This window comes from Anomaloglossus baeobatrachus, chromosome 7, assembly GCF_048569485.1.
Source record: "Anomaloglossus baeobatrachus isolate aAnoBae1 chromosome 7, aAnoBae1.hap1, whole genome shotgun sequence".
NCBI classification, from domain to species: domain Eukaryota; kingdom Metazoa; phylum Chordata; class Amphibia; order Anura; family Aromobatidae; genus Anomaloglossus; species Anomaloglossus baeobatrachus.
In genome coordinates, this window is record NC_134359.1 from 203,977,117 (window position 1) to 204,004,356 (window position 27,240).

Below are 27,240 nucleotides of genomic sequence, written 5' to 3' on the forward strand. Positions count from 1 at the left end.
TCCTGACAGTATGTTACATACTGTTAGGATTGGCATGCTACAGTGCTTAATTTCATAATTAACGGGCACTTCCAAGTTTGAGATTAAAGTCTGCAGTCACTCTAGGTGACTGCAGGCTTCTACATTTTCCCAGCGCATACCCTGAACACTTAAGATTCTCCCTTGCTAGTGGCACGAGTGGACAGTCATATGAGCACCAGTATGCAATTTGAATACTTCTGGCCACATTCTGACTAGGCAAGTCCAGCCTCACTGAATTTATTTTCATTGAGCGAGGCCACATATGTCTAGTCAACATGTCAGTACATGTATTTAAATCAAATACTTGCAATTTTGTGACATCCCACAATCACTGCTGGCACCCGAGAATCCTGACAGTGTGCACTGTGAGCTGTGAAAATTCAAAAGTCTGTTTCCTTAAATCCCCCCCATGCTCCCCATACTTTGTCCTCACCCATCCCCCTCGCTCCCCATACCGTGTCCTTAAATTTCCCTCCAGGAGGACACCACTGCTGACACATAGACATAAAAAAGTTAGACTGCAGTTTCCCAAACTGTACATGAGTAAGCCAAAATACTTTTTGGAAATCCTCTTATGGAAAGATGAGGCCATGATAGAGCTTTTTAGAAAAGCACATCATTATACTGTTTACCACACAGTACCTTCAGTCAAACATAGTGGAGGTTCAAAGAAATTTTGGGATTGTCCAGCTGCCTCTGGCAATGGGTGACTTGACTATGTGCAAGGCATCATGAAATATGAATATTACCAAAGGGTTTTGGGTTGCAATGTAGTGCCCAATGTCAGAAAACTAGGTTTGCGTCCTAGGTCATCGTCTTCTAGCCGAACAATGACCCCAAACATACTTCAAGAGGCCTCCAGAAATAGATGGTAACAAAGCGCTGGAGAGTTCTGAAGTGGCCAGCAATGAGTCCAGATGTAAATCCCATTGAACACCTGTGGAGAAATCTAGAAATTGCTGTTGGGAGAAGGTGCGATTCAAACATGAGAGACCTGGAGCATTTTGCAAAAGAAGAGTGGTTCAAAATTCCAATTGAGAGGTGTAAGGAGCTTGTTGATGGTTATAGGTAACGATTGATTGCAGTTATTTATTCCAAAGGGTGTGCAACCAAATATTTAGTTGGGGGTGCCAACAATTCTGTCAGGCCCATTGTTGGAGTTTTGTGTAAAATTATGTCCAATTTGCCTTTTTTGCTTGTCATGCGGTGTTCAGCTTTGCACACACCTGCTGGCATGGTGACGTCAGACTCTGTTCACACTACAGAGTCTAACAAGCAACCTGAGGCTTCTGGTACACTCAGACAGAGCTGGCCCTTGGTTGGTTCAGGTTCACTGATCTTCAGCTCTGCAGGAGTTAATACCTGCAGACTGGTGAGCAGAAACTAAATGCACACGGTGCTGATTTCCAACTGCAGCTTTCTCCTCCCTATTTAATGCAAGGCTTCCTTCCTGTATGTGCCAATTATAGCTTCAGCTATCCCGGTCTAGGTGTTTCTCCTCTTCATGGTGATACGGATGCGCTTCTGAGTTGTAATGCTGCCACCAGGGGGAGCCAGAGCTCTGCAGCAGACGACACTACACAGAGCAATGAGAACTAGGGAGGAAATGCACAGCGTTCTCATGCACTGCCTAATCAGCACAGCTGAGAAGCAGAGCTGCAGAGCATGCAAGGAATAGTCACACAGGCTGGGTCAAACACCGTACGGGCAGAAGCAGGACCGGAGGGACGAGCAAAAGCGGAGTCAAAGTCAGGCCAAGGTCAGTACCGGAGGAAGCAACAGAGTGAGGAATAGGAGGGGGGACACAGGACAGGAGGGACGACCAGGGGACAGAACACAGCCAAGGGCACGGGGGCACAGGAACAGACAGATCAGGATATCACTCACAGGACCAGCAATCACAGGCAAAGCAGAGCTAAGCTTATAGCCGGCGCTGGTTCACTGGAAGTGTCAGCTTTTAAGGCATCCAGGGGCCGGAAGTGAGGCCTGAGAGAAGGCTCCGCCCCCTAGCCATGTGGATAGGGAGGCGAATCATGACAGTACCCCCTCCTCAAGGGGGGGCCACCGGACCCCCAGGCTTCCCAGGATACTTCTGGTGGAAAGCCGCAATTAACCGATCAGCCCGCACGGAGCGAACCGGCACCCAGGACCGGTCCTCCGGACCGTAACCCTTCCAATGAATCAGATACTGGAGAGAACTACGAACCCAACGAGAGTCGATAATACGCTGAACTTCGTACTCCTCCTCACCGTCCAACAGTATCGGAGCCGGAGGGGTCTGAGAATCCACCACCGAAGGGACAAATGGCTTAAGCAAGGAGGTATGAAATACATTGGGAATACGCAAGGTCTGGGGCAGTTGCAACCGAAAGGCCACCGGGTTGATCACTTCGATGATCTCATAGGGCCCTATAAACTTAGGGCCCAACTTAGCAGACGGAACCCTGAGCCTGATATTCCGAGTGGACAGCCACACTTTGTCCCCCACCTGAAAGGGGGGTCCCAGAGAACGGCGTTTGTCCGCTTGGCGTTTCTGGGACTGTTGAGCCGTCACAATGCACCGCCGTACCTCCTTCCACACCTCCCCCAGATGCTGAACGATGGAGTCGACCCCTGAACACCCCGAATCCACTCTAGAGAAGGTCCTGAAGTGAGGGTGAAACCCGTAATTACAGAAGAAGGGAGAAGTTCCCGTAGACTGATGGACTCTGCTATTGAATGCAAACTCCGCAAGGGGCAAAAACGTACACCAATCCTCCTGCTGAGCAGAAACCAAGCACCGCAGGATTTGCTCAAGTGTCTGATTCGTCCTTTCCATCTGTCCATTAGACTCGGGATGATAGGCGGACGAGAAGGACAACTCAATTCCCAACCGCCTGCACAAGGCCCTCCAAAACCGAGAAATTAATTGTACCCCCCTGTCAGACACAATATTTAGGGGCAACCCATGTAACCGAACCACCTGGTCAATAAAGTGGTTGGCAAGGGTTGCAGCAGAAGGTAGACCAGAGAGGGGAACAAAATGTGCCTGTTTGCTAAAACGATCCACCACCACCCAGATCACAGTCATACCATTTGAGACAGGGAGGTCCGTAATGAAATCAATGGACAAGTGGGTCCATGGTCTTTCAGGAACAGGTAATGGAACCAGTTCTCCGGCCGGCCGGTTACAACATACCTTAGCACGGGCACATGTAGCACAGTCAGACACAAACCGAGCAACATCTGAGTGAAGAGACGGCCACCAAAACAGTCGACCAACAGCCCTGTGAGTGGCTGTAACTCCAGGATGGCCACTAGGTACGGACTCATGGAACTCTTGAAGTACTCGTAACCGGAGGTGCAAAGGGACAAACAGTTTAGTGTCTGGAGCGGAAGATGGCGCTGAGGACTGGGCCTCCCTGACCTCAGTCTCTAACTCGGACGACAAGGCAGCGACCACCACCCCTCATGGAAGAATGGAGGAAGGAGGCTCTGGAGGTGACACCGGGTCCAAACTACGAGACAGTGCATCTGCCCTCACGTTTTTAGACCCCGGCCGAAAAGTAATACAAAAATGAAATCTAGAAAAGAAAAGAGCCCACCTCGCTTGTCGAGGCGTCAATCTCTTGGCGGAGTCGATATACGCGAGGTTTTTATGATCAGTGATGACAGTAATACGGTGAACAGCACCCTCCAAAAAATGCCTCCATTCTTCGAATGCCAACTTTACCGCCAATAATTCACGGTTACCCACATCATAGTTCCTCTCAGCTGGAGTGAATTTCTTGGAGAAGAACGCACATGGTCGCAGATTAGTCAGAGTAGCAGGGCCCTGAGAGAGAACAGCTCCCACCCCCACCTCTGAGGCGTCCACCTCAACAACAAACGGCGCCTCAAGGTCAGGCTGTACCAGGACTGGGGCGGACATGAACCGGTCCTTTAACTCAAGAAAGGCCTGGACAGACATTTGCGACCAGTTCTGCAGATCCGCCCCTTTCCGTGTAAGGTCAGTCAATGGCTTGGCAATTTGAGAAAACCCCTTAATGAACCTTCGATAATAATTAGCGAAACCCAAAAAGCGTTGTAGCGCCTTGATATCCCTGGGTTGCACCCAATCCACGATAGCCTGCACCTTTCCTGGGTCCATTTTAAACCCATCACGAGAAAGGAGTAACCCAAGAAAGGCTATTTCCTGAACAGAGAAAACACATTTTTCAAGCTTGGCAAACAGATGGTTATCACGCAATCTCTGTAATACAGAGCGAACATGCATAATATGCGTATCTCTATCGGCAGAATAAATCAAAATGTCATCGAGATAGATGACCACAAAACGACCAAGAAAATCAGAGAAGATATCATTGATGAAATTTTGAAACACCGCAGGGGCATTAGTTAGACCAAAAGGCATCACCAAATTCTCGAATAACCCCTCTGACGTCAGAAAGGCCATTTTCCACTCATCCCCTTCTCTAATACGGATAAGATTATAGGCCCCCCTGAGATCTAGTTTGGTAAACCACCGGGATGAGTGGAAGCGGATACGTGTTTTTCACAGTAATTTTGTTTAATTCTCGGAAATCGAGACATGGCCTTAATCCTCCGTCCTTCTTCTTTACAAAAAAGAAGCCACAGGGGAAGAAGAAGGACGGATATGCCCTTTACGTATACTCTCAGATATGTATGATTTCATAGCAGCCCTTTCTGGACCAGAGAGGTGATATAAACGGGCCTTGGGCAATTTGGTATTGGGAAGTAAATCAATGGCACAGTCATATGGGCGATGAGGCGGCAAAACCTCGGCCTCTGTTTCCGAGAATACGTCTCCGTAGTCCCTCAGGTATTCCGGAAGACCCTCAGGACTTACGGAGAACACAGGTACAGATTGCAAACACCCTTTATGACAAGCAGGACTCCATTTGACTATGGTACGACACTCCCAATCAATAACGGGATTATGTAACCTTAACCATGGATACCCCAACACTAATCCAGCAGGGAGATTGGCCATTACAAAACAAGAAATAGTTTCAGAATGCAGAGACCCGATCACCAGAGTAAATTTTTCTGTAGCAAACCGAATGAGGTTCTGAGGCAGCGGTGTTTTATCAATTGCCAGGAGTTGAATGGGTCCTTCTAACCTCACTGTCCCTAACTCTAATCTTTGGACCAACTCAGAGTCAATGAAGTTCATAGCGGACCCACAGTCAACAAAGGCAGTAGCAGACCAGACCGACTCCTTGACCCGGAGGTCGACATTCAGAAGTATCTTATTGGAGGAGAGGAATGGTACATGATAGTCTGGGCAACCTCCTCGACCGTTACCCAGACTTAGAAGTTTCCCGACGACTGTTTAGTGGAGGGGAGAGCCGGGCAGTCTTTCCTCCAGTGTCCATGGTGTCCACAATAGAAGCACAGCTTGAGATCCCGGCGTCTTCTCCTCTCCTTCTCATCTGGACTGATGGCTCCAACTTCCATCTGTTCCATAGCCGGCAAAGAAGGTGCCCTAGGTAGAGGGGGCAGAATCTCACGTATGGTTCCCGTAATCTGCGGTCCATACGAACTGCCTCTGTCATCGCATCATCCAAGGTGTTGGGAGGAGGGTGCAGAGCCAAAGCGTCTTTCAGGGAGTCCGAAAGACCTCTCCAGAATTGGCACCTGAGTGCAGAATCATTCCACCGTACCTCAGTGGACCACTGCCGAAACTCAGAACAATATAGCTCAGCAGTGTGGTTTCCCTGAGTGAGACACATGATCCTGTCCTCAGCCACCCGTACACGGTCTGGTTCGTCATATATCACCCCGAGGGAGACAAAGAAGAGGTCAACCGAATGCCGTTCCGGGGCCGAAGGGGGTAGGGAAAACGCCCAGGTCTGGGGACCCCCTCTAAGTAACGACATGATGATCCCCACCCGCTGGGTCTCATTCCCCGAGGACCGAGGCCGGAGAGTGAAGAGAAGCCTGCAACTCTCCCTAAATGTCCGAAATAGGTTTTTCTCCCCCGAGAATTTATTGGGGAGCATCATCGTGGGTTCGGGGGAGGTCAGTTGGACATCAGTGGGACTATGCTGTCCTACGGTTTGTGAGGTAACTGCCACCGAGGTGGCCCTCGCTGAAGCAGAAACCTCACTTTGCAGAAAGCTGTGTGAAGCTACCAGGGTGCGATGCTCTGCAGCCAAATCCTGCACCAGCTGCGTAAGGTTGGCTACTTGCTCGCACAAAGTACTGAGTGGATCCATTACAGTCTGTTATCCTGCAAAGTTGGATCCCACTACCAAGAATTAAATGGCTTTTTTTTTTTCCCCCTATGGGAGATAAAGCCTATTGAGGCCGACTATACTGTAATGCTGCAACCAGGGGGAGCCAGAGCTCTGCAGCAGACGACACTACACAGAGCAATGAGAACCAGGGAGGAAATGCACAGCGTTCTCATGCACTGCCATTAGGCAGAGCTGCAGAGCATGCAAGGAATAGTCACATAGTCACACAGGCTGGGTCAAACACCGTACGGGCAGAAGCAGGACCGGAGGGATGAGCAAAAGCGGAGTCAAAGTCAGGCCAAGGTCAGTACCGGAGGAAGCAACAGAGTGGGGAATAGGAGGGGGGACACAGGACAGGAGGGACGACCAGGGGACAGAACACAGACAAGGGCACGGGGGCACAGGAACAGACAGATCAGGATATCACTCACAGGACCAGCAATCACAGGCAAAGCAGAGCTAAGCTTATAGCCGGCGCTGGCTCACTGGAAGTGTCAGCTTTTAAGGCATCCAGGGGCCGGAAGTGAGGCCTGAGAGAAGGCTCCACCCCCTAGCCATGTGGATAGGGAGGCGAATCATGACATGAGTGATGTGAGCATTTTCAAGTTGTGCGTTTCTTCCTCTTTTTTTTCGTTACTCCCCAGTACACGTTTGTCTCTCCTGTGTGTGTTGAGTGCTGTGTACGAGTTTCCGTTCTCCCTTGTCCGGTTTGTTTTGTGGGATTTTGTCTTTGTGTTTTCTGGCTCACCCCATTGGTGTGGGAGAGGGGGAGTAAGATGAGTGTCCTGACAGGAGTTAGTGTCATACTGGGGGCTCAGCCCTGGTTACCATCAAACCTACCTCTGAGTAAAGGGATAGCACTGCGTTGCAAGTCTGAGGGCCAATTTAGGGACCCCTGTCCCATCTCCATATATCCTGTGACATTATCGTCCCACCCTATTTTTTTCTATGGATCCGGTCACTTGTCCAGCTAAGCAGCTGCAGTCTTTAACTCCCCAGGTAGCAGAGCTACGGGTGACGGTTCAGCTGCAAGCCCAGTCTCCTTCTGCGGTGCAAAGCGGGTTGGCAACTAGTGCTCCTGAACCCTAATTGTCACTTTCGGAGCGGTTTACTGGTGATCACAGTTGGTTTGTCTTCTTTCGGGAGGCCTATAAGCTTTATTTTCGACTGCGACCGCTTTCTTCCGGGAATGAGGCTCAGCGGGTGGGAATTGTTTCCTTAATTAGTGATGACCCACAAGAATAAACCTTCTCCGATTCCCCTGTTTTTGGGTGATTGGATGTGTTTTTTTCTGCTCTCAGCCTCATTTATGAAAATCCCAATAAGGAGCTGTTGGCCAAAGCCAAAATCCATTCACTGAAAAAGGGGAATAGTCCAGAGTAGGATTACTGCGCTGACTGCAGGATATTTGCATGGATGCTGGTCCCCATATAAGTCTATGGGGACCCGAATCTGGTGCTTTAAAATGGTGGTAGAAGGAAGAGGGGAATTAAACCAACCAGTCTGCAGCCCCAGCCATGTGCTTATCTTGGCTGTGTATCAAAATAGGAGGGACCCCATGCAGCTTTCTTAATTATTTAAATAAATAATTTAAAAAAACGGTGAGCGGTCCTCCCAATTTTGGTACCCAGCCATGATAAAGCCAACAGCTGGAGGCTGATATTCTCAGGCTAAAGAGACCCATGGTTATTGGGCTCCCAAGCCTAAAAATAGCATCTATCCAGAATTTGTTGCATCCTTTATATGCAACAATACCAGAACTCTACCTGGCTCATACCAATTGCCCTGGTGCGCTGGTGATTGTGGTAATAAAACGTTAATGACCGTGCACAGATACCACTTATCCCTAGATTAGTAATGGGTAGGGTCCATGAGACCCCCCCATTACTTATTTGTAAGTGAAAAGAAAACACAAGCACCGAAAAAAATCCTTCATTTGAAATAAAATAAAAAACCCACCCTCTTTCTGCAATTTATTAACCCCAAAACACCGAGGTCTGACATAATCCACACAAGGTCCAATGGCAATTCAAACTCTGTTACATACTGAAGTGACAGAGCACAGGTACACAACATGGCATATGCTGTGGGCTTCAGGCAGAGAATGACTGAACCTCAGCGATAAGCAGTGACTTCTCTCAGTTTATTTGTGGTCACAGCTAGAGGTTCCCATGCTACCCCATGGAGACATTTCAGCACCACATTTGCACCTCCTGGCAGAAAACGACACTGAAATGGCATCAAAACAGTTATTTTTAGATTTTTTTGGCCAAGAGATGCAGATTTAGTGCTGAAATTTTCACACTATTTTCCTGCACCAAATCTGCATCTCCTAGGAAAAAATTGCATCACTATCGCATCAAAATCGCATTATGTTTTGATGCAATTTTTGCCAGGAGACGTAGATTTGGTGCAGGAATATGGTGTATAAATTTCAGCACCAAATCTGCATCTCTTGGCAAAAAAACACACAAAAATAGGTTTTGATGCTGTTTAATTGTGGTTTTCTGCCAGGAGATGCAAATTTTGTGCAGAAATCTGGAGCAGACATTTCAGTACCAAATCTACATTTCCTAGCAGAAAACCACACCAAAACGGTATCGAAACCATGGTTTTTGTGCAGTTTTCTGTCGAGAGATGCAGATTTAGTGCTGGAATTTATACACCAAATTTGTGCACCAAATATGCATTTCCTGACGAAAAAACACATGCATCAATATCGCATCAAAACCGTACCACGTTTAGATACGGATTTTGTTTGCCATAGGTGGTGCAGGAATTTGGTGTACAAATTTCAGCACCAAATCTGCATCTCGAGGGAAAGAAAAAATTTCTGCCAGGAGATGCAGGTCTCATTGAACGATGAGTTCACCTGAGTTAAGGTCACTGAGTTCAATGAGTTCATTTGAGGTGAGTTTACCTGTGATCACAGGTGGGGTACCGTGGTAACCTCCAGCTGTGACTGCAGGTAAACTCAGTGACGTCACCACTCACAGCTGCAGATCAGTCAGTGTGTTCCTAAAGTCGCAGCGAGTGGTCACGTTTTCTAATGTGCCTATGTGCTGCGACTTCAGTATGTAGCAGAGCCAGGATCATCATGGGACTTCGTATGGAATATGTCGGATTTGAAAGGGTGTTTTGGGGGTTAATAAAGGGATGAAAGAGGGTGTGTGTGTATTTCAAATAAAGGATTCTTTGGTGTTTGTTTTTTTCTTTTCACTTACAGGATTAGTGATGGGGGGGTCTCATAGACACCTCTATTACTAATCTAAAACTTGATGGCAGCTGACAAATTACAGCTGTCATTACCCCCTTATATTACCCCCAATTGCCACCGCACCAGGGCAATCAGGATGAGCCGGGTAAACCACCGGCATTGTCGCATCTAATGGGTGGCTGTTGGCTGGTATTTTTTAGGCTGGAGATGGCCCAATAATCATGGGCAACCCCAGGCTGAAAATCCCCCAACTGTCTGCTATATCTTGGCTTGGTATCAAAATTGGGGGGGACCGCTTGCCTTTTTTAAAAAATTATTTATGGAAATAATTAAAAAATGGGGTCCCTCTTATTTTGATACACAGCCAACATATCGCGCACAGTTGGGGGTTGCAGACTGTAGCTGTATGCTTTATCTGCGCTGGATAGCTATACATGTGGCACTATATGTCAGACAACCTTTGTGAGGGAAACCAATCAGAGATGCCGTCACGCTGGCAATCTGACTACAGCCAATGACAGACGCTATTACAGACAGTGGATGGAATAAGAAAAAGAAATGAGTATGTATAAGATGTTTTGTGTGGACCCAGAAGTAGTGTTACAGCCGCACATCTTAGACTGGTAGGTATGTCCAGCTTTAACCATTTTGCTGCTTTTTTTTTTAACAGTGATTTCCCTGGCCAATTGCAGCTATGCCAATACTTGGCGTGGCTGCGATGGCTCCAGAAGTGCCCAACGCCTAAAAGCATGCTGATTGGCTGGTCTGCTAGCTTTCAGCAAGCTTTATTTGGGGGACAAATCCGAACAGGAGTCGGATGTACAGTCAAAAGTCTGTGTTCAGTTTTCAGCACAGAGCACAAAGTGTTTGGTATGGACCAATAGAATGTATCAGCTCACTCCCGGTTGCTCCCTGGAGCACGGACAGGCACTGCCACAGCCTAGTATTGCAGATAAATATAGAAAGAGATGTCCAGCTCTTCAGGCAGAGAAACCAAGGTCTTTAATTGATCATGCAGATACAACGAATGACATGACCAGCACTACGCGTTTCAGGTGAAACTCACCCTTAATCATGAACCATGATTAAGGGTGAGTGTTTCACCTGAAACGCGTAGTGCTGGTCATGTCATTCGTTGTATCTGCATGATGAATTAAAGACATTGGTTTCCCTGCCTGAAGAGCTGGACATCTCTTTCTTTCTTTATCTTTGGTATGGACACCAAACTTTATAGTTCAGGTTTGCTCATCCCTATTCCCTATACATTGGCTCATGTCGCAGTATACCCAGTCTTCTGCCCCTTTGTTCTGGAAACCAGGTACACCTATGATCTACCCTGGATTCCAGATAATCTACCTTTTCTACTTGACTTTTGCTACCCAGCATCCTGCCCTCAATCTAACCTTATTTATTGTGAATAATTATTAGATTTTTTTTAATTATTGGACATTGTTTTTAATTATACATCTCTGGCAAAAATTAAGAGACCATTGCAAAATTGTCAGTTTTTCTCTTGATAGGTATATTTTTGAGTGAAATGCAAATTGTTCTTTTATTCTATAAACTACTGACAACATGTATCAGACTTTCAAAGCAATACATTTTGTATTTATTTTCTGAAAATAAGAAATGGTCAAAATAACAAAAATAATGCATTGCTTTCATACCACAAAGAATACAAGTTCATAATCATTTAGAAACAACAATACTAATAATGTTTTAACGCAGGAAGAGTTCAGAAATCAATATTTTGTGGAATAAACATGATTTTTAATCACAGCTTTCAGGCATCTTGGCATGGTTTCCACCAGTCTTTCACACTGCTTTTGGGTGACCTTATGCCACTCCTAGTGCAAAAAAGTTTTTCAATGGGGTTCAGGTCTGGAGATTGGGCTGGCCATGACAGGGTTTTGATGTGGTGATCCTTCATCCACACATTGATTGACCTAGTTGTGTGGCATGGCATATTGTCCTGCTGGAAATACCAGTCCTCAGAGCTGGGGAACATTGCCTGAGCAGAAGGAAGCAACTCTTCTTCCAGGATAACCTTGTATGCGGCTTGATTCATACGTCCTTCGCAAAGTTTAATCTGCCCAATTCTAGCTTTGCTGAAGCATCCCCAGATCATCACCGATCCTCCACCAAATTTCACAGTGGGTGCAAGACACTGTGGCTTGTACACCTCTCCAAGTCTCCGTCTAACCATTAGACGAGCAGATGTTGGGCAAAGCTGAAAATTAGACTCATCAGAGAAGATTACCTTACTCCAGTCCTCTATGGTCCAATCCTTATGGTCTTTGGCAAAGTTCAGCCTGGCTCTCCTTTGCTTCTCATTGATGAAAGGCTTTTTCTAGCTTTACATGACTTGAGCCCTGCCTCTAAGAGCCTGTTATGAACTGTTCTTGCTGTGCACTTCACCTCAGCTGCCATTTGCTATTCCCTTGTAGGTCCCTTGATGTCATCCTGTGGTTGCTGAGTGACATTCGAATAAGATGACGGTCATCCCGGTCAGTGGAGAGTCGCCCTCTGTCGGTCTGTACTCTGGTTGGAATTCAACAGACACTTGAATGGAATGGCTGTCAGACATGTAGAGAAGCTGATTTTTACAAAAATGTGCAGTGGTCTCTTAATTTTTGCCAGAGCTGTAAGTAAAGCAGAAATGAAAAAAATAAAAAATGTATTTCAACTTCTTAACCCCTTCACCCCCTGGTGATTTTCCGTTTGTTTTTTTTTTGCTCCCCTTCTTTTGAGAGCCACAACTTTTTTATTTTTCCAGATGAGTTGTACTTTTGAATGAAACCCTGAGTTTTAGCATTTAATGTACAGTACAGACTAAAAGTTTGGACACACCTCCTCATACAAAGAGTTTTCTTTATTTTCATGACTCTAAATATTGTAGATTCACATCAAAGGCATCAAAACTATGAATTAAAATATGTGGATTTAAATACTTAAAAAAGTGTGAAACAACTGAAAATATGTCTTATATTCTAGGTTCTTCAAAGTAGCCACCTTTTGCTTTGATTAGTACTTTGCACACTCTTGGCATTCTCTTGATGAGCTTCAAGAGGTAGTCACCGGAAATGGTTTTCCAACAGTCTTGAAGGAGTTCCCAGAGATCCTTAGCACTAGTTTGCCCTTTTGCCTTCACTCTGCGGTCCAGCTCACCCCAAACCATCTCGATTGGGTTCAGGTCTGGTGACTGTGGAGTCCAGGTCATCTGGCGTAGCACCCCATCACTCTCCTTCTTTGTCAAATAGCCCTTACACAGCCTGGAGGTGTGTTTGGGGTTATTGTCCTGTTGAAAAATAAATGATGTTCCAACTAAACGCAAACCGGATGGAATAGCATGCCGCTGCAAGATGCTGTGGTAGGTATGCTGGTTCTGTATGCCTTCAATTTTGAATAAATCCCCAACGGTGTCAGCAGCAAAGCACCCCCACACCATCACACCTGCTCCTCTATGCTTCACGGTGGGAACCAGCCATGTAAAGTCCATCCGTTCACCTTTTCTACAAAGACACGGTGGTTGGATCCAAAGATCTCAAATTTGGACTCATCAGACCAAAGCACAGATTTCCACTGGTCTAATGTCCATTCCTTGTGTTCTCTAGCCCAAACAAGTCTCTTCTGCTTGTTGTCTGTCCTCAGCAGTGGTTTCCTAGCAGCTATTTTATCACGAGGCCTGCTGCACAAAGTCTCCTCTTAATAGTTGTTCTAGAGATGAGAAGGTGTGACCAAACTTTTGGTCTGTACTGTATATATAAAGAAAATAATTTTTCCTGAGGATAGTTGATAAATGTCTTTCATACGATGACCTGTTTAAAAGGAACCTGTAACCAGATTTGTCCCCTATAAGCTGCGACCACTACCAGTAGGCTCTTATATACAGTATTCTAGAATACTGTATATAAGTTCCCAGAGGGCTCTGTATAACCTAAAAAAGAGCTTTTATTATACTCACCTGAGGCGTGGTCTGAAGGGCATCACTGGTCCTGGTCAAGTGTCTCCTATTCTTGCGCTCACTGTCCTCCTTCCCAGCTCCGTTTGAATGATGAGTCCTATGTCATCCACACAGAGGCCGCCATTGCGCTCCTGTGCACTAGCACTTCTCTCTGTCCTGCTGAGGGCAGCGCAAAGTACTGAAGTACTGTTATGCACAGGTGTGGGGAAAGTTCAAAGAAAGTCTGCGCATGCGCATTACAGTGCTTGCTCTACCGGCAGCAGAAAAGATAGAAGTGCTCGTGCACAAGAGCGCAATGAAGGCCTCTGTGTGGATGACATAGGACACGTCATCCACACGAAGCAGGGAAAGTGGATGGTGATCACAAGCAGAGAGGAGGCGCCGGATCAAGACCTGTGATGCCCATTGGACCTGACCACTCCCCAGGTGAGTATAATAAAGGTGTTTTTTACATTATACAGAGGGTCCTGGGCTCTTATATACAGTATTCTAAAACGCTGTATATAAAGGCTTACTGGTGGTGGCCACATCTTATAAGTGACAGGTTACTTTTAACTACTTTTACCAATTTTTTTTACATTAAGCACTTATTTCAGTTACAATTCCAGAGAAACTTGGAATAAACTCTTTCAAGACTGGCTGATTTTTTGCTTTCCGTTTTTTTTTTTCGCCATCCTTCTTCCGAGCGACGTAACTTTTTTATTTTTCAGTCAATATGGTCATGTGAGGGCTCAATTTTTTGGAACGAGCTGTACTTTTAAATGAAACCATAAGCTTTACCATATAATGTACTGGAAAACTGCAAAAAAAGTCCAAATGCGGAAAAATTGCAAAAAAAGCTTGATAGCAGTATGGTTTTTGAGATATTTTATTCACTGTGTTCACTATACGGTAAAACGGATGCATTGGGTGTGATGCCTGAGGTCGGTGCAAGTTCATAGACACCAAACATGTATAGCATTACTTTTATCTAAGGGGTTAAAAAAAAAAATCTGAATTTTGTCCGAAAAAAGTGGCGCACATTTTGCGCCATATTCTACGACTCGTAGCGTTCTCATTTTTGGGATCTATGGCTCAGTGATGGCTTATTTTTTGCATCTCAAACTGCAGTTATTAACGGTATCATTTTTGCGCAGATGCTATGTTTTGATCGAATGTTATCGCATTTGGAGCTAAATTTGTGGCGACCAAAAAACGTAACTTTGGCGTTTGGATTTTTTTTGCCACTATGCTGTTTACTAATCAGATTAATTGATTTTATATTTTGATAGATCAGGCATTTCTGAATGCAGCGATACCAAATATGTGTATATTTTTTATTTTTTTAACCCTTTAATTTTCAATGGGGCGAAAGGGGGTGATTTGTACTTTTAGGTTTTTTTCATTTTTTTAACTTTTTTTTTTCTTTTACTAGTCCCCCTATGGGGCTATATGGATCAGCAATCTGATCACTCTGCCATATCTGCTGATCACAGCTATACAGCTGTAATGAGCAGATATGCTCATTTTCTGCCTCACCCAGCTCTGGGCCGGGTGAAACCGAAATTAAGTAATGTGAGCTACAGGAGTCATCACATGACCCTGTGCTACCATGACAACCACTGGAAGTCACGTGATCACGTCACGTGACTTCCAGTATTGGCCGGTGAGTAAATGTTTACCACTGATGCTGTTATGATGGCGCTGTCACATATTGACAGCGCCATTTAAGGGGTTAAACGGCACAAGCAGATAAAGATTCTGCTCGTGCCTGGCAGGCACACATTTCAGCTGTAAAAATCAGCTGAGATGTGCTCCGATCGCGGCATGCTGCCAGCCGCAGACCGCGGGCAGTAACACTATGACTACTAGGGCGTAATATTACTGCCCGCGGTTGTTAAGGGGTTAATTTATAGCTGTTACTCTAGGAATTGCAAAAAAAGAAGAAAGATGTAAGGCAATAGATTTTCTATGATTAAGAGCAACATGCTTGAAATGTGTAAGAATGTTTATACCTAAACCATCAGGATTTTTAATTATTTTCACTGAATAAATAATTGTTTTAAAGTCCTCAATTGCCCTACATCTTTCATCCTTTTTGCAATTTATACCTGTGAGCCAGACATTTGAACCTAATAAAGCAGATCAGGCATTCTTACTAGAGTTGAGCGCGGTTCGCGGTTCGAGGTTCTCCAGTTCTAGGCTCGAGTGATTTTGGGGGCTGTTCGAGATCGAACTAGAACTCGAGCTTTTTGCAAAAGCTCGATAGTTCTAGATATGTTCGAGAACGGTTCTAGCAGCAAAAAGCAGGGCTTTTTACAGCTACAGTGTGCAGGAGCCATCGCTGGCAGCCTGCCAGAAGCTGGTAACCAAGATAAACATCGGGTATCCAAGCAAAGCGCTTTGGTTAGTAACCCGATGTTTATCCTAGTTATGTGCAGGAAGCCCACACTTCCCCCCTCAGCTCGCTCCGCCCCCTCCTGCCCGCGGCATGTACACATACATACATACACACACACACACACACACACACACACACATGGTCCCGCTCGGCTTACCTGCGGTGATGAAGTCCCGACCTCAGCGCTGTCACTGTCCTCCATGGCCGCCGCTTGTCACATCACCTCTTGCTTCTGACCCGAGACTGACTAGCGGTGACGTCACGGGCCTCTCGCGATACTTGGTGTGAAGGCGCCGGTCATTGAGCTCAGTGACAGGGGCTGTCGGCAGTGCTGGAGATCAGCGCAGGTAATGTACCTCGCTGACAGCAGCACTTGTCATGCCCTGCAGTGACCTGGGCTGACCCATTGATGTTAGCTCAGGTCACTGCATTGCTCTCCCAGCCAATGGGGAACAACCTGCTCTTCATTGACTGGGACAGCGTGGATCGTCATGGCAACCCCTTGGATTACACCAGACCTGGATTTGTTTTTCATTCTAATAAATTGGTTAAAGAGGGAATGTTTTAAGGAGTGTTTTTTCAAATAAAAATGTGTTTGTCGTCTATTTTTTTTTATTACTGACTGGGTTGGTGATGTCGGGTATCTGATAGACGCCTGACCTCACCAACCCCAGGGCTTGATGCCAGGTGACATTACACATCTGGTATTAACCCCATATATTACCCCGTTTGCCACCGCACCAGGGCGCGGGATGAGCTGGGGCGAAGCACCAGGATTGGCGCATCTAATGGATGCGCCACTTCTGGGGCGGCTGCGGCCTGCTATTTTTAGGCTGGGGAGAGTCCAATAACCATGGACCTCCCTAGTCTGAGAATATCAGGCCCCAGCTGTCTGCTTTACCTTGGCTGGTGATCCAATTTTGGGGGACCCCTATGTGTTTTTTTTTTAATTATTTATGTAATTTAAAATAACAGCGTGGGGTGCCCTCAGTTTTGGATTACCAGCCAAGGTGAGGTTGCCAGCTGTGGTCTGCAGGCTGCAGCCGTCTGCTTTACCCTGGCTGGCTAAAAAACTAGGGGGAACCCTACGTCATTTTTTTTTTCATTTTTTTGGCTAAATACAAAGCTAAGCACCCCTTAGTGCCACATGAAAGGCACCAAAGGGTGCTCCACTTTTTCTACATTTTTTTCTACATTTTTTCTCCACATTTTCTCCACTTTTTCTCCACTTTTTCTCCACTTTTTCTCCATTTTTTTCTCCACTTTTTCTCCACTTTTTTCTCCACTTTTTCTCCCCTTTTTCTCCCCTTTTTCTCCACTTTTTTTCTCCACTTTTTCCTCCACTTTTTCTCCACTTTTTCTCCACTTTTTCTCCATTTTTTCTCCACTTTTTCTCCACTTTTTCTCCACTTTTTCTCCACTTTTTCTACATTTTTTCTCCACTTTTTCTCCACTTTTTCTCCATTTTTTTCTCCACTTTTTCTCCACTTTTTCTCCACTTTTTCTCCACTTTTTCTCCATTTTTTTCTCCACTTTTTCTCCACTTTTTCTCCATTTTTTTCTCCACTTTTTCTCCACTTTTTCTCCACCTTTTCTCCACTTTTTCTCCACTTTTTCTCCATTTTTTTCTCCACTTTTTCTCCACTTTTTCTCCACTTTTTCTCCACTTTTTCTCCACTTTTTCTCCACTTTTTCTCCATTTTTTTCTCCATTTTTTCTCCACTTTTTCTCCGTTCTTTTTCTATGGTAGGTCTACCCATTAGCTCTGCCATGCATACTGTAGCTCTACACCTACTGCACATGTTACTTTATGATTGACATCTCTTTCGTACCAGAGCTGTCTAAGCCTACTCTGACCCCATATTTGTCATTACTATATTGTCCTTGTACTGTATTATGACATTTGTATCATGTGTTTCATTTCTTGCTGTGTTGCAATTTTTTTGCTGCATCCCAATTGTACCTCTACATTGTTCGAGTTTATGTTATTGTTCTCTCACTCTTATGTGATACTGATTATTGTCATTTTTCATGATTACATGCAGATAAGTCCAATCTGACGAAGGCTCAGGCCGAAACGTCATTTGTAACTTGTTTTGGACAAAAACATATGCTTATGAAAAAATGTTTTTTCTTAATACAGACCAATAAAGAGTGATTTTGCATTACTATCCGTTGTGACTTACTGACTTAGTCTGGGAGATTTAGAGTGCCGAGGTTACTCACTAATTTTATCTATTATTACCTCTGAGCACCTATATACCAGTGAGCAGAGCTTCCTCTACAGTAGTTCTCCTGATTAGGCATGCCCTTACCTCATGAGCAGGGCATTGCAGCTTTGGTAGCAACCATTACGACATGGACTCTGCTGCTGTGGACCCGAGAAGAGTGAGTGCAGATTCATTGCACCCACACTCCTCACATGAAGGGTCCGCACTCCTAGAAAATGGGGGATACGTTCCCTGAGTGTCTCCCCCCCATATTCTAGACGGTCCAGAGTCGTCGTGGGACCCCTTTATTTTTTTTCTTACAATAAATTGGTGAAAGAGGAAATATTTTGGGGACTGTTTTTTCAAATAAATTTCTTTTGTCGATTTTTTTTTTTTTGTTAGTACTGACAGTTTATGATGTTCGGTATCTAATAGACGCCATGACATCACAAACTGCTGGGCTTGATCTCAGGTTACTTTACAGCTAGTATCAACCCGATTTATTACCCCGTTTGCCACTGCACCAGGGCACGGGATGAGCTGGGGTGAAGCGCCAGGATTGGCGCATCTAGTGGATGCGCCACGTCTGGGGTGCCTGCGGCCTGCTATTGTTAGGCTGTGAAGGCCCAATAACTATGGACCTTCCCACCCTGAGAATACCAGACCACAGCTGTCCGCTTTACCTTGTTTGGTGATCCAATTTGGGGGGGACCCTACTTTTATTGTGTAATTATTAATATTTATAAAATAATTATAAAAAAGAGCCTGAGGGGACCTCCACATTGGATCCCCAACCACGGTAAAGCTGCCAGCTGTGGTTTTCAGGCTACAGCCGTCTGCTTTACCCTAGCTGGCTATCAAAAATGGGGGGACCCAACGTCATTTTTTTTTTTAACTATTTTTTAAATAGAAAAAATTAATGGGCTTCCCTGTATTTTGATTGCCAACCAAGGTAACGGCAGGCAGATGGGGGTGGCAACCCATAGCTGTCTGCTTTATCTGCGCTGAGAATCAAAAATACCGCGGAGCGCTACGTCATTTTTTTAAAGATTTATTTTTACAGCACTGTGATGTCCAGCAATCAAAATACAGGGAAGCCCATTTTATTTTTAGTTATTTAAATAAATAATTAAAAATTATATATGTGCTCCCGCTGCATTTTTTGTATTGCTAGCTAAGGGTAATCCAAGCAGCTACTGGCTGCTAACCCCCACTGCTTGGTGTTACCTTCACTGGCAATGGAAAATCCAGGGAAGCATTTTTTATTTTTTTTGCCAAAAAACTACAAAAAAAGGACGTGAGCTTCGCCATATTTTTGTATGCTAGCCAGGTATAGCAGGCAGGTGCTGGAAGAGTTGGATACAGCGCCAGAAGATGGCGCTTCTATGAAAATGCCATTTTCTGAGGCGGCTGCAGACTGCAATTCGCAGCAGTGGGGCCCAGAAAGCTCAGGCCAACCTGTGCTGCGGATTCCAATCCCCAGCTGCCTAGTTGTACCTGGCTGGACACAAAAATGGGGCGAAGCCTACGTCATTTGTTTTCTAATTATTTCATGAAATTCATGAAATAATAAAAAAAGGGCTTCCCTTTATTTTTGGTTCCCAGCCAGGTATGCTGAGCCTTGTAGTTCTGCAGCTGCTGTCTGTATGTATGGAGAAGAGCAGACAGCAGCTGCCGAACTACAAGGCTCAGCATACTCCATCCAGGACTGTATGCAGAAGTTTTTTGCCCACCAAAAAAATGACGTGGGCTTCGCCATATTTTTGTATGCTAGCCAGGTACAGCAGGCAGCCACGGGCTGCCTCCAACCCCCAGTTGCCTATTTGTACCCGGCTGGGAACCAAAAATATAGGGAAGCCCATTTTTTTTTAATTATTTCACTTATTTCATGAAATAATTAAAAAACAAATGACGTGGGCTTCGCCCAATTTTTGTGTCCAGCCGGGTACAACTAGGCAGCTGGGGATTGGAATCCGCAGCACAGGTTAGCCCGAGGTTTCTGGGCGCCTCTGCTGTGGATTTCAGTCCGCAGCCGTCCCAGAAAATGGCGCTCTCATAGAAGTGCCATCATCTGGCGCTGTATCCAACTCTTCCAACAGCCCTGGAGCCGGGTGGCTTGTTGGGTAATCATGAGTTAATACTGGCTTTGTTTTACTAGCCAGTATTAAGCCAGAGATTCTTAACGTCAGGCACGTTTGACCCGGCCATTAAGAATCTCCAATAAAGGGTTAAAAAAAACACCACACAGAGAAAAAATACTTTAATAGAAATAAATACACAGACACATTAGAGACTCCATCTTTATTACCCCCTGTCAGCCCTCCACGATCCTGCTCTTCTGTCTTCTTTCTTTCTAGTGTAGTAGTAGTGAGGATGAGGTTCACCAGCCCATCACTTGGGGCTGGGGAACCTCATCCTCACTACAATCCTCACTACAATCGGGAAGCAGCGTGCAGCCTTCACTCCGTGAGTGATCAGTGCTGGCTGTCAGCGGTAACAGCGGTAACGCTGACAGACGCGTTACCATAGCAACGGTGCTCCCGGAGCCGCGGTTAGCGGTGACGTCACCGCTAACTGCGTTGCTAAGGCAACGGTGATCTCCGTTAATGACCGGCTGTGTCAGCCGGTCCCTAACAGAATGGGGAGTCGACCGTGTGCTAGAGCATGTCGCCGGTACACGGCGATACACATATGTGCACCGTGTACCGGAGAGATGCACTCGCAGGTCCTACATGACGCGTCATAGTCATGTGACCAGTCTGTAGCCAATGAGATAATAGCCACGTGACTGGTCACATGGCTATTTTGACGTCACGATAGGTCCTGCATCTCTGCTGGCAGTGCCGTCACCGGGAGGATTCAGCGATCATCGGATGGAATAGCAGCAGGAGACAGAGTGCAGAAGGGATCGCGAGGACCGGTAAGTGTTATGGCAATGTTTATTAACTGTTTGTGTACATTTATAATGCATTTTTATGTGTTTGTGATTGCCTCCCATTATAGCCTATTGGTTCGAGTTCGGTTCGTCGAACGTTCGACGAACCGAACTCGAACGGGACCCCCGTTCGGCGAACCGACCTAGAGCCGAACCGCGACCGGTTCGCTCATCTCTAATTCTTACACTGCAATCAATGGTATGTTTCTTCTTTCTCCAGGAATATTAATCAAGATTACCATCACTAACGCCTAAACTTGCATATAAATTTGCAGCATTTTGACTTTTCCAAACCGCAAAAATCCATAATCACAAAATCATTAGAGTTTACAAAAGAAAACAACAAAACTAAAACAAACAGTATTTTCTGTAAGAGTGCCGCTCATATATTGTTGCATTAGCCATCAGCTCCATTTGGAAGGGTTTGTATGGTGTACAGTATGTGGATGGCTGGATATATAGAAATGTGGCTGTAGAGAGCTGACACAAAGGTGTAAGTTATGTTACTCATGGGACAGTTTTTCTTCACATGTTTTCAAAAAGAGTTGCACGTTACCTGACAAGACAGTGAAGACAGCAGAGAAAGCGTTTAACTTCAGACCATCCACTACGTTATTTGACTGAAAGAATTCTAGGCACATAAGGCTGAATCCAACGACTAACAGTAAAATGAACAGCACTTCAGACACCACGGACAGCCAGAGCACACCTGAAACACAGAACAGCGACAAAGAGGATGAGGAGAAAACTTTACATTGGAAACACAAAAAAGACAAATTTGAGAAAATAAGTGACATCAATTCTACAGTGTTTTCCAACTTTAGTAGATAAGAAAAAATGTGACTGTGCACTTTAAGGCCGCTTTACACACAGCGACATCGCTAACGAGATGTCGTTGGGGTCATGGAATTCGTGACGCACATCCGGCCTCGTTAGTGATGTCGTTGCGTGTGACACGTGCGAGCGACCGCTAACGATCAAAAATACTCACCTAATCGTTGATCATTGACACGTCGTTCAAATCCCAAATATCGTTGATGGTGCAGGATGCAGGTTGTTCGTCGTTCCTGAGGCAGCACACATCGCTATGTGTGACACCCCAGGAATGACGAACAACACCGTACCTGCGCCCTCTGGCAACGAGGTGGGCGTGACTTTCATTTGGCTGCTCTCCGCCCCTCCGCTTCTATTGGACGCCTGCCGTGTGACGTCGCTGTGACGCCGCACAAACTGCCCCCTTAGAAAAGAGGCAGTTTGCCGCCCACAGCAACGTCATTAGGCAAGTAAGTTCGTGTGATGGGTCCTAGCGATATTGTGCGCCACGGGCAGTGATTTGCCCGTGACGCACAAACGACGGGGGCGTGTAAAGCAGCCTATAAGCTCCCTGGACATATACTTTTGGAAATTCTTTTACATGCCTTTTTTTACTGTGATTATAATTATTATCATTGTTATTACTATTATTATTCTTATCATTTTTATAGTTAATGTGTTAGTATCTTGATTTTTTCTTGCATTTTTTTAAATACAATTTTAAAATCACAAGTCCCGTTATGTTTAACCCCTTTACGACCGCCGATACGCCTTTTAACGGCGGTAAATAAGGGTACTTTTTCCGATCCGCCGCTTTTTAACGGCGGTCGGAAAAAAGGGTCTAGCGCCCCCCAGAGTCAGAAAATTTCCGGGGTCTCAGCTGCCGGGGGTAGCTGAGACCCTGGAGATCATGATTCGGGCCGGTTTTTCCGGTCCCCGCTCACCTGATGACCGGTATACACCGTATACCGATCATCAAGTTATAGTAAATGACCGCGCCGGTAAAAAATGATTTATCTCCCATCTGGCATGTTCAAACATGCCAGATGGGAGATAAATCTTTTTCCCGGTTCCCTCCGGTCCCCCGGTGTCCCCAAAGTGCCCCCCCCGACCCCCAACCCCCTCCCGAAAATCCAAGATGGCCGCGCGCACCGGCGATCACAGCAGCGCGCCGGCCGCATTTCCACTGTTCCTATGGTTTCTGTCGTATGTGCCATAACACATACGACAGAAACCTGCTCCCCAGGCCCCGCCGGGTCCCCCCCTACCCTCCCCCTGGTGTCCCCCGGTGTCCCCCGGTGTCATACATACCGGAGCGCTGATCCCCCGCGGCCCCCTCCTCCGGCTCCTTCTCTGCAGCAGACTCCGGTCACATGTGCCGAGCAGATGACAGCTTCCTGTGTTCAGAGAGCTGTGCTGGCTGCTCGCACTCTGCAGCTGTGACCCAGGGAGGGTGGGTGCAGATTCTTTGCACCCACTCTCCTCAAATGGAGGGTCTGCCCTCCTAGAAAATGGGGGATACGTTCCCTGAACGTGTCCCCCATATTCTAGAAGGTCCAGAGGCGACGTGGGACATCCAAATGGATTATTGTGGATTTTTTTTTTTTCTTTTCAATAAATTGGTCAATCAGGGAATGTTTTGGGGAGTGTTTTTTCAAATAAATTTTTTTTTGTTGTCAATTTTTTTTTTATTACTGTCAATTAGTTATGTCGGGTATCTGATAGACGCCGTGACATAACTAATTGCTGGGCTTGATGCCAGGTGACATTACACACCTGGTATCAACCCCATTCATTACCCCGTTAGCCAACGCACCAGGGCGCGGGATGAGCTGGGGCGAAGCGCCAGAATTGGCGCATCTAATGGATGCGCCACTTCTGGGGCGGCTGCGGCCTGCTATTTTTAGGCTGGGAAGAGTCCAATAACCGTGGCTCTTCCCATCCTGAGAATACCAGACCCCAGCTGTCAGCTTCACCTTGGCTGGTGATCTAATTTGGGGGGACCCCACGTTTGTTTTTTTTTTTTAATTATTTATTTATAAATAATTAAAAAAAAAAAACAGCTTGGGGAGCCCTCCAAATTGATCACCAGACAAGATGAAGCTGCCCGCTGTGGTTTGCAGGCTACAGCTGTCTGCTTTACCCTAGCTGGCTATCAAAAATAGGGGGGACCCCACGTCATTTATTTTAATTCTTTTTTTTTTTTTTTGGGCTAAATACAAGGCTAGGCATCCTTTAGTGTCACATGAAAGGCACTAAAGGGCGCCAGCTTAGAATATGCAGGGGGGTGGGACGTTATATATGTTTGACATCTATCCATTCATCCATTGTAGCATTTTACGCTGTGTGCCCACAATCAGGGTTTGCAACATTTTGGGCGCAGAGTGTTTTCCCTGCGTCCATAACGCTGCGTTGTGCAGTAGAAGCACAGTGGCAGGATTTTTAGAAATCCCGTGCCCACTGTGTTTCTTTTCTCCGCAGCATAAATCGACCTGTGGCGCAGCTTCCCGAGCCTCAGGATGTCAATTTATGCTGCGGAGATGAGTGTTCTTTGCAGGTAGAATAGAACTAAAGTCCACAGCAGCCTGAACCCAAATCGTGGGCATGGGCAGCTGCGTTCTCCCGTGGACAACACTCACATTTCTGCAGGAGGCTGACACTGGGTACTAGACGCCGTGTCGCTGGATCATGGCCACATAGCCTAAAGGCTACTTTACACGCTGCGATATCGGTCCCGATATCGCTAGCGTGGGTACCCGCCGCCATCTGTTGTGCGACACGGGCAATCGCTGCCCATGCCGCACAACATCGCGCACATGCGTCACACATACTTACCTGCCCGGCGACGTCGCTGTGACCGGCAAACCGCCTCCTTTCTAAGGGGGCGGTCCGTGTGGCGTCACAGTGACGTCACTGAGCGGCCGCCCAATAGAAGCGGAGGGGCGGAGATGAGTGGCCGGAACATCCCGCCCACCTCCTTCCTTCCTCATAGCGGCCGGGAGGCAGGTAAGGGGAGCTTCCTCGTTCCTGCGGCGTCACACATAGCGATGTGTGCTGCCGCAGGAGCGACGAACTACATCGTTACTGCTGCAGTAACGATAATCGAGAATGGACCCCCATGTCACCGATGAGCGATTTTGCACGTTTTTGCAACGATGCAAAATCGCTCATCGGTGTCACACGCAGCAACATCGCTAATGCGGCCGGATGTGCGTCACCAATTCCGTGACCCTAACGACTCCGCATTAGCGATGTCGCAGCGTGTAAAGCCCCCTTAACAGTGAGAAATTTTTTGCTACAGCAACAGTTTTGTGAAGTACCTGTGGATTCAAAATGTTTACTATACTCCTGAATAAAATCCTTGAGGGGTCCAGTTTCCAAAATGAGGTCACTTGTGGGGGGTTTCTGATGTATAGGTGCCCAAGGGGCCCTGCTAATGTGACATGGTGCGCGCAATTTACTTCAACTTTTCCAAAATTCAAATGGTGCTCCTTCCATTCCAAGCCCTCCCATTTATCCAAACAAAGGTTTTTGGCCACATGTGTGGTATCCCTGCGCTCACAAGAAATTAGATAACAACCTGTGGGGTACACGTTTTGTTGTTGCCTCTTGAAAAAGTGAAAAATGTGTCGCTAAATCAACATTTTTGTGAAAAAAATGAAAATTTCAATATGGCAACCTAAGCTTATCAAATTCTGTGAAGTATTCGTGTATTCAAAATGCTCAATATACACCTAGATTAAAGCCTTGAGGGGTCTTATTTCCAGAATGGGGTCACTTGTGGGGGACCTCCACTGCTTAGGCACCTCAGGGGTTCTCCTAATGCAACATGGCGTCCGCTATTGATTCCAGCCAATTTTGCAGTCAAATTGCACTCCTTCTCTTCTGAGCCCTGTAGTGTGCCCAAACAGTTGATTTCCACCACATACAAGATATCAACAAACTCAGGAGAAATTGCGCAATAAATTTCATGGTGATTTTTTTCCTGTTACCCTTGTGAAAAAAAAAGCTACCTGGTTGAAGTAACAATTTTGTGGTAAAATTTTATTTTTTTATTTTCATGGCTCAACGTTATAAACTTCTGTAAAGCACCTGGGGGTTCAGGGTACTCACCAAACATCAAGATAAATTCCTTGAGGGGCCTAGTTTCCAATATGGGGTCACTTGTGGTGTTTTTTTTGCTGTTTACGTACCTTAGGGGTCCTCCAAATGCGACATGGTGCCCGCAATCTTTCTCAGCCAAATTTCCTTTCCAAAATTCAAATATTGCTCCTTCCGTTCCAAGCCCTCCCATTTCTCCAAACAAAGGTTTCAGACCACAAGTGAGGTATCACCGCGCTCATAAAAAAGTGGGTAACAAACATTGGGGTCACATTTTTGGAATTACCTCTTGAAAAAGTGAAAAAATTGATGCTAAAGCAACATTTTTGAGAAAAAAATGAAAATTTTCAATGTGACAACGTAACGTTATCAAAATCTGTGAAGTACCTGTGTATCCAAAATGCTCACTATACCCCTAGATAGAAGCCTTAAGGGGTCTAGTTTCCAAAATGGTGTCACTTGTAAGGGGTTTCTGCTGTTTAGGTACCTTGGCGGACATGTAAATGCAACATGGTGCCCGCAATCTATTTCAGCCAAATTTGCTTTCCAAAATTCAAATATTGCTCCTTCTGTTCCGAGCCCTCCCATTTGTCCAAACAAAGGTTTCTGACCACATGTGGGGTATTGGCGCGTTCATAAGAAAGTGGGTAACAAGTTTTGGGGTTCATTTTGTTGTGTTATTTCTTCTAAAAGTGAATAAATTTGGGGTAGAGCAACATTTTAGGTAAAATTTTATTTTTTGCTTTTTTTCATTCCACTTTGCTTTAGTTCCTGTGAAGCACCTGAAGGGTTAATAAACTTCTTGGATGTGGTTTTGAGTACTTTGAGGCGTGCTGTTTTGAGAATGGTGTCACTTTTAGGTATTTTCTGTCACTTAGGCCTCTCAAAGTCACTTCAAATGTGATGTGGTCCCTAAAAAAATGGTTTTGTGAATTTTGTTGAAAAAATGGGAAATTGCTGATGAACTTTGACCCCTTCTAACTTCCTAACCCCAAAACATTTTGTTTCAGAAATTGCGCTAATGTAAAGTAGACATGTGGGAAATGTTATTTATTAACTGTTTTGTGTGACATAACTCTCTGGGTTAAGGGCATAAAAATTAAAAGTTTGAAAATTGCAAAATTTTCAAAATTTTCATCAAATTTCCGATTTTTTCACAAATAAAAGCAAAAAATATCGTTCTAAATTTATAACTATCATGAAGTACAATATGTCACGAAAAAACAATGTCAGAATCACCGGGATCCGTTGAAGCGTTCCAGAGTTATGACCTCATAAAGTGACACTGGTCAGAATTGCAAAAAATGGCCTGGTCATTAAGTACAAAACTGGCTTCGTCCTAAAGGGGTTAAAATTC

The 27,240-nt window shown here is 45.6% G+C and overlaps 1 protein-coding gene across 1 annotated transcript in view; it reads right to left on the reverse strand.

Moving 5' to 3' along the window:
- GSG1L (GSG1 like) overlaps positions 1-27,240 on the reverse strand; it is a 495,401-nt gene that overhangs the window by 102,895 nt on the left and 365,266 nt on the right. The window contains exon 3 of the mRNA XM_075317877.1: positions 21,526-21,678. Coding sequence (XP_075173992.1) covers positions 21,526-21,678 — 153 coding nt within the window. The remainder of the gene's footprint in view (positions 1-21,525; positions 21,679-27,240) is intronic.